The 8279-nt window shown below is 29.6% G+C and overlaps 1 protein-coding gene across 1 annotated transcript; it reads left to right on the forward strand.

Annotated features, from left to right (window-relative positions):
- LOC110649236 (uncharacterized) lies at positions 1 to 1576 on the forward strand. The gene is made up of 2 exons (XM_021803722.2): positions 1 to 901; positions 1166 to 1576. The coding sequence occupies exons 1-2, from the start codon at positions 756 to 758 to the stop codon at positions 1383 to 1385; spliced, it is 366 nt and encodes a 121-aa protein (XP_021659414.2). The 5' UTR covers positions 1 to 755; the 3' UTR covers positions 1386 to 1576.
- Positions 1577 to 8279: the final 6703 nt, after the last annotated feature.

Consider the following 8279-nt stretch of genomic DNA (forward strand, 5'->3'; position numbering starts at 1 on the left):
AAACTTCCATAATTCTATCCGCTCAGAACAAGTAGAAAGAGATTTGATGGCTCAAATGCAAGACCTTACCCAGTTGCGTCATCCTCAGTCCAAGAATGGTACAGCCCATATATTGATCGCCACCATATTACTGCTAAGAGAGATTCTCCACCGATGGGACAGTCCTTCCGATCGCCGGACCTCTCGGAATTGAGACTCTACTCGATCCAATTCCAAGCTCAATGACCCGAACAAATTTGAAAGGTTGTCAGAGCAACCGTTAATGAAGAACCGAGCAATCCTTGGTGGTATCGGACGTTCCAAGCCCACATTTGGCTGTCGAATCGGGGTTCTAAACGGTGTGCAAAACCGTGCCAAATCTCTTCTACCTCTGCCAACAAGCTGAGACTCTCCCATGAATAAGCATATGCAGCTGAAATCATAGAAGGAGGAGACAAGGTGATGGCATGTGCTAGGATAGAAGCCACACAGAAATCATAACATATGCGAACGAAATCAAAAGGAAAAGAGTTTACAGACACAGCTCGGAAATCCATGTTGATGGATCACATAGATTTTCCGAGTTGTGTGTTTCCAGAAGCAAGCCAAGGATGATTATCCCTGTTCTCCCTCAAAGGCTTCCAATACGTTGGCATAATCAAAGGAAAACCATTTTGATTATGCCAATAATCATGTGATCGAATCACACAAATTTGACAGGGAGGAAGACCATCCCCATCATCAGAAATAACACCATCACCGCAGCGGCGATTCCTATGGCTCCTGTGATTTTCTTCACAGCCACCGACTTCTTGCCTCCAAGCAAGAAGCTAAGTAAAAGGAAAAGAAAAGCCATAGCGTTAGCAGCCACGATGATATACAGTAGATGCGTGGGTGAGACAGATGAAGACGCCATGGGAACGTAAGTAATGAAGGAAACAGCAGCCTGACCCGTGAGACCCATGAAAATATCTCGTAGCTTTGAAATGTTTTTTTGAATAGTAATTGGAGGCAATGTTTTGTTCAGATGGTTCATGTTTATAACAACATGAACCTCCTTAGCTGCCATCCATTTGAATGAGATTGCTTCCATATCTCGGAGTTCTTGAAAGAAATTGTTTTCATCTCCATCCGAGTCTTGAAGAATTTCTGAGATATTGATCTTGCTATCATCTACATTGGGCAGGAACCTTTTGATCTCGCCATCATCGATATGGATGCCAGAGCAGCTGGTCAAGCATCTGTTAAGTTCCGCTGAGATTAGTTTTCCATCGCAGTCTTCATCGAATTGTTTGATCACCTTCTTGATCGCATCCCTCTTCCATTCAATTTCAAAGATCGAGTTTGGGGTTGGCGTCGTTGTCATGGTTGTGTACTTGAACAGAGTTGTGTGGGTGGAGGACTGAAGACGGTGAACTGAGGAACTTTTGTATTGATTATTAACATATTTGAAAGGCTAAACTTTAAAAGGGACTTGTTGACTTGACAAATTAAAGAGCATTGATTGTAGCACAATAATTCTCATGATATTATCGCTATGTTTGATTAATTCTATAAAATTTTATGAAATTTAATTGAATTTTAAAATTTTTTTTAAGCGGGTTGGATTTTTGATTTTGTCTGTTTTATTTGAAAAAAGTTTATAAATTAATTTTAAGAATTTAATTTCATTATTTATAATTAAAATTAATTTCCATAAAATTCAATGAAATTTAAATTTCACAAAATTTGCATAAAAAAGAGCTTTTGTGATAGATTTTTCCATAGATTTAAATCCATCAAAAATATTTTGAAGTATTGATATATTTTCTGACGGATTAGCGATGCATAAAAGAAGCCTTTTCGAGATAGATTTTTTGATGGATTTGCAATGGATGGCTGAATAAGTTAGAGACGGACTATATCCGTCAAAAGCTTGAAATTTAGAACATAAATCCCTAAATGTCTCATACTCATTTTTACCTACATACTATATGAAAAACAGTAATTTAGAAATGAAAATTTTCATTTACAAAATAAAGATTTTTTTTCTAATTTGATTTAGAAATAGAGAAAATCTATTTCTAATTAACTCGATGTTAATAACTATAAAAACAAAATTTTCTTTGTTTTAAAATTAGATACGAAATAAAAATTGATAACATTCCATTTCTAAATGCATAAGAAACGAAAAAAATTTTCTTTCTAATTCGTTTCTATCTTTTTTCTATTTATAGTTCGTAACGAGTTAGAAATAAAATATATCAAAATAAGATATTAAACTATTTCAAATTAAAAATGGATTCTTATCCATTCGGAGTCCGTTTCTATTTTAAAATGGAATTCCGTTTCTAATAAAAAAAATTATTTTACAAAAATTAGAAATAGATTTTTTTTTTGTTTTTAATTAATAAAGATAAAAAATAAAAAATATTGTTAAACTATTTATTTTGAAGTCATTTTAAAAGTAAATTTTTTAAAAATAATAAATTATTATTAAAAAATGCAATACAAATACTATTACTAACATTATAAAATAAATATAAAAATATTGAAAACAAAATGGTTAACAAAAAATACAAATGAAAAATTATCATTATATGTTATAATAAAAATATTAAAAAATATATTATTAAAAAAATTATTAAAAAATTATTAATAAAATTATATTAATACTAAAAACAATATAAAAATATTATCAAAAAATTACAAATAAAATAAATTAAACAGAAAATTACCATGACTATATTATAATATAAATTACTAAAAATTAAATTGCTAATAAGAATTAAAATGAGAGAAAGAGTTTTGAAAAAAAAAAGATAAGAAAAAAAATGAAATAAAAGAGTATGAAAGAAAATAAAAAATAGAGAAAAATGAAAAAAAATTATTAATAAAAAAGAGGAAGTGAAATAAAATTGAAGAAAAAATGAAATAAGAAAAAACAAATAGAAAAAAAAGTATAAATGAAAAAAAAAGAGAAAAATAATATGAAAGATAAGTGAAGAGAACTGAGTAAGAAATGAAAAATTTTTTCCTCTAAAAACTAGAAATAGATTTTTAAATTTATTTTTAAATTTTAATAGAATAGAAATGAATTTTAATATCTATTTAGACGATAATTTCATCGTTAATTTTAAAGTTCACAATTCAGAAACAGATTTTAAAATTTATTTTTATTTTTTTTTAATTTTAAAAGAGATTATTTCTCTCTATAATTTTTAATCTTTACAAGTTAAAAATGAAATTGAATAAATAAGATTTAAAATTATTTCTAAATTTTTAAGCTTTATGCTTTTTAAAATGGAATTCCGTTTCTAATAAAAAAAATTATTTTACAAAAATTAGAAATAGATTTTTTTTTGTTTTTAATTAATAAAGATAAAAAATAAAAAATATTGTTAAACTATTTATTTTGAAGTCATTTTAAAAGTAAATTTTTTAAAAATAATAAATTATTATTAAAAAATGCAATACAAATACTATTACTAACATTATAAAATAAATATAAAAATATTGAAAACAAAATGGTTAACAAAAAATACAAATGAAAAATTATCATTATATGTTATAATAAAAATATTAAAAAATAAATTATTAAAAAATTATTAATAAAATTATATTAATACTAAAAACAATATAAAAATATTATCAAAAAATTACAAATAAAATAAATTAAACAGAAAATTACCATGACTATATTATAATATAAATTACTAAAAATTAAATTACTAATAAGAATTAAAATGAGAGAAAGAGTTTTGAAAAAAAAAGATAAGAAAAAAAATGAAATAAAAGTGTATGAAAGAAAATAAAAAATAGAGAAAAATGAAAAAAAAATATTAATAAAAAAGAGGAAGTGAAATAAAATTGAAGAAAAAATGAAATAAGAAAAAACAAATAGAAAAAAAAGTATAAATGAAAAAAAAAGAGAAAAATAATATGAAAGATAAGTGAAGAGAACTGAGTAAGAAATGAAAAAATTTTTCCTCTAAAAACTAGAAATAGATTTTTAAATTTATTTTTAAATTTTAATAGAATAGAAATGAATTTTAATATCTATTTAGACGATAATTTCATCGTTAATTTTAAAGTTCACAATTCAAAAACAGATTTTAAAATTTATTTCTATTTTTTTTAATTTTAAAAGAGATTATTTCTCTCTATAATTTTTAATCTTTACAAGTTAAAAATGAAATTGAATAAATAAGATTTAAAATTATTTCTAAATTTTTAAGCTTTATGTTTATTCTTTAAACAGATTATAAAATTCATTTCTAAATTTAGAAACTATTAGTTTCTAAATTTTTATTTTTTTTTTCACTTTCTACGACTAAGAAATGAAATTTCAAATTCATTTCTAAATTTTTGAAATTAATTAAAAAGAAAGTTGTCATTTCTAATTTCTATTTTTAATTCGTTTTTAAATATTACACCAATTTTTTTACTCCAAAAATAGTAATGAATTTCTTTTAATTTCTAAATTTCTATTCTAATTCATTGCAACACATAATAAATAAATTTAATTTGTATGCAATTGCAAGTGAAACCACTGTTTTTAATTTCTATTGCTACTCCGGAATATCACGTTGTGAAAACTTTCCCCCAATTTTTTGCTCTTTCCCTCTCAATATTCTCTACCATCGTTCGCGGGCCGTTTGCTGCCGTCGTCGTTGTTGTCTCAGCTGTCATCGCGACTTGCAGACCACGAAACCCATCTTCACCACCATTCCTCCCTCCTATCACAATACTCCCTTCTTATTTCTGGTTCGGTTCATCTCTTTCGACAACACCAGGCCACTGACGTCATTCACAGAGCAGTGCCATGCCCGTTTCGCTCTATCCTGTTCCACTCGCGCATCCCCCTTGTTTCTCGCATACTCGAAATAACAATTGGCCTCAAGGAGGTTCAGGCCTGCCATAGTCGTCATCGCTTCACCATTGCTGTTGTTGCCTGCCCTCAGGCATTTCGCGTGTTCACCTTAGCTAGGCATCCCCCATTCTCATTTTCATTTCAGGTGGGTCTAGTTAAGAGCCATCTTGATGCTTTGGGTTATGGATTTTAATATATGAAGCTGATAATCTTTATTTATTTTTCCCTTCTTTTCATTTGTTTTTTATTATTTTATTCAAATTGCATTTTGTCCTTGCGAGTGTTCATCCTCTGTTTGCCTAGAACTCTCTTTGCTAGAATTAGTTTTCCCTTCCTTTCATATGTTTTCATTCTGTGTTGTTTTGGTTTCGTTTTCTAATGTGAAGTGTGTACCTTGTTGGGTTCTTGGTTTTACATTGGCATTGCACACAAATTGTTGCACACGAAATGTTCGACACAAAACCTACATGAAATTGTGGAACTTATGCCTTACCATTTATAATCGAAAAAGAAAAGTTCTAGTAACTTTTGTACTCTGTGTTGCAAATTTCACTAATTCATTGCTTGATGTTATTAATCCTATTAAATTTGAGTTTAATTTTGTATTTGAACTTTTTAAAGGGCAAATTCAAGGTAGGAGTTAATTAGTTGGCTTTGTTAAAGTTTTCTATTAGAAATCATCTTCCTTTTGTGTAGATTCTTACAGATTATTCATATGTAGTTCTCTTTGCATGATAGGATAGCACGACAACATTTAAACAAATTGAGAAACCAAAAAGGCAACAGGCAAAAGAGTAGGGCACCTGAAGAAACTATAAGGGAGGGGTGTGCAGCATTGATCATACTGGTCAGTTCCTGTTATTTGTGAAAACTTTTCAACAAAGGATTATAATCTTTCATGGCTATTCTGGAGAAGAACTTTTGCCTCCTTTCTATTCTTAAGAACTTTTGCCTCCTTTCTATTCTTTCCTTTTGTGCATGGGCGTGTACATATTCATATTTTCATATAGTATTCTTAAGCATAGTTAAGGACTTGGTGAATTTATGCATGTATTGCTTAATCTCCCCTGGCCTCTTCCTAAACTCGTCTTTATGGGCTTATGGGCATGTGTTCTCTTCCAATGAGTTCTACTACTTATCACTAGCTCATTGTAGTTTGGCCCTAAATAAAACAAAATGGAGAAAAAAAAATCTATGCACTTGGCCTAACTAGTTCCTAAACTTGCCCTTTCCTTTAAGCATTTAGAAATACCTATGTTGAATTTAATAAAACTGAATATTTAGAAATACCCCTGATTTCAATCCATTATTAACTTGCAGTTTCCTTTAAGCATCACTAGTTTGTATGTTATGGCATTTTGATTATTCTTTATTTTGAGAAATTATTATGATTTTTTGATAGAGTTGGATGTATTGCTCCAAGTTTAATTTTATTTGATTTATGAATATAGAAAGCTCATTGTTATGCAATTTTTCTTTAATATTTGGATTTTTTTACCATACAAAGGTACTGTAGAAGAAAAAAATATGAGAAAAGGATTTGTTTTAGTTAAATTACCAAATTGTGTGAAGGGAGCTGAGGTGGAAAGGTTGTTGCATGGGGACGCTAGTCATACTAGTAGCCCATGTGAAGATGCGAATATAACTAGTGTCCAGACCTAGGACGCTACCCATAATAGCGTGCGACATGCTTTTGTCGAGAATCTCTGCATTTCATCATGTCATGGACAAGGGATGCCAAAATAAATGGCGTGCAGGCTCCTGGGAACGCCAATATAAATGGTGTGCAAGCTTCTAGCGCTGACAGAGAATATTCAGTCACATCATCGTGGAGATATGCATAGGCATGGGATGCCATTTTAACTGGCGTGCAAGCAACGGGACGCCAATAATACTAGCGTCTAGAGTTAAATTCAAATTTACTCCCCTAGCCATATTCATTTATCCGCCAAGCAAACCCTCAATGCTCTCATTTACAGTGGAAAATTTTTTTGTAAATCTCTTTCAATCTCTCATTCCTCTCTTCTCTGATCTTGGTGGATCAGCCTTTCTACTCGGTGGATTAGTTGGTGGAGCAGCCTTTATGCTTGGTGGACCAGTAAGGAGAAGAGGAATTGCAGTGGTGGACCAACAAGGAAAAAAACTTAGTTTGTCTTTGGTTGAACGAGCACAGTAGAAGTTTGAAAAGGTGATTTGTGAAGAATTATTGTACTCTCAACTAGTTCAGGTATGTATTTTGCTTGTTTAACAAAATAAACATGTAATATGTTAACATGTTTGAGTGTTTAATGTGTTTATTTTTGTAGAAAGCAGTGTTATCAAGGCGAAATGCGACACTAAGGCGATAGAATACTCTATGGCCTTAGGCGAGAGGTGAGAGGCGAGGCGAGTACCTTTTTGAAGTAGGGCGCCATAGCCTTATATATATATATATATACACATATATATATATATATATATATATATATATATATATATAAATTCATACTTTTAAATAGTTGATAAGTAAAAAAACATATTAAAAAGAAAAAAAAAAACATTATTTATACTATGTCTATATCTAAAATAAGAGAAATTGAAAATAGTGCATACTTGTATTTCCAGCTTAAGTATAAGATACAAGTGAGAGTGTGAGACTGTAAAATTGAAATATATAGCATAAGTAACAACACAAATAATAATAAGAGATGTTAGAAAAAGAAATAGTTCATACCTGCATTTTCAGCTTATGTATATGATAAAAGTGATGCTATAAAATTATACATAATAAATAAAATAATTAGAAATAAGTCATAAGTCATATAATAGAAAATGTAAATTATAGAAGTTCAGACTTTAATAAATAAAAATAAGTTATAAGTCATAATAAACAAAATGCAAGAAGTACATAAAAAGCTTTTAACTAAAACTATTTATCATCAAGATTTCCAAAATCATCTTTATTTTCAACAACGGCCATCACAAATTCTTCCTCCTCTTCATCATCATCAACTTGTGAAGAGGATGCACCTCTCATTGAACGAGGCTTTCGAAATGATGGAGTTTCAGCTGGTGTTGATCCTGCAGCCGATCTCGATTCATAACGAGATTCAGAAACTCCAGCTGCTCTACCAACATCACCCCAGGTCAACACATCATCCATGAAAACAAGAGAATCATCATCATCATCATCCTCATCGCCTTTTTCTAATTCACGAAGCAATCACTCATTACTTTCATCAATATTTGCCAAATCAACTGGTGTTGTGATATCCCCAAAAGTGTGTCGGCGTAGTAACGCTCTATTGTACTTGACATATACCAAATTGTCCAACCGTTCTTGAAATAGCTGATTTCTTTCTTATTATGAAGCTGTTGTTTATTTTACAGTAACAAATAAATTAAACTTCAAACTCAAAAGGCTCAAGATAAAATAACAAATTAAGAATATATATATAAATAAAATAAC

Source organism: Hevea brasiliensis, chromosome 6, assembly GCF_030052815.1.
Source record: "Hevea brasiliensis isolate MT/VB/25A 57/8 chromosome 6, ASM3005281v1, whole genome shotgun sequence".
NCBI classification, from domain to species: domain Eukaryota; kingdom Viridiplantae; phylum Streptophyta; class Magnoliopsida; order Malpighiales; family Euphorbiaceae; genus Hevea; species Hevea brasiliensis.

What these genes read in the sequence shown, in the direction of transcription:
- LOC110649236 (XM_021803722.2), top strand. Translation starts at nt 756, where the DNA reads ATGGCTCCTGTGATTTTCTTCACAGCCACCGACTTCTTGCCTCCAAGC. An exon ending in GATGAAGACGCCATGGGAAC is followed by an intron (nt 902 to 1,165) that starts GTAAGTAATGAA and finishes TACATTGGGCAG; the next exon opens with GAACCTTTTGATCTCGCCAT.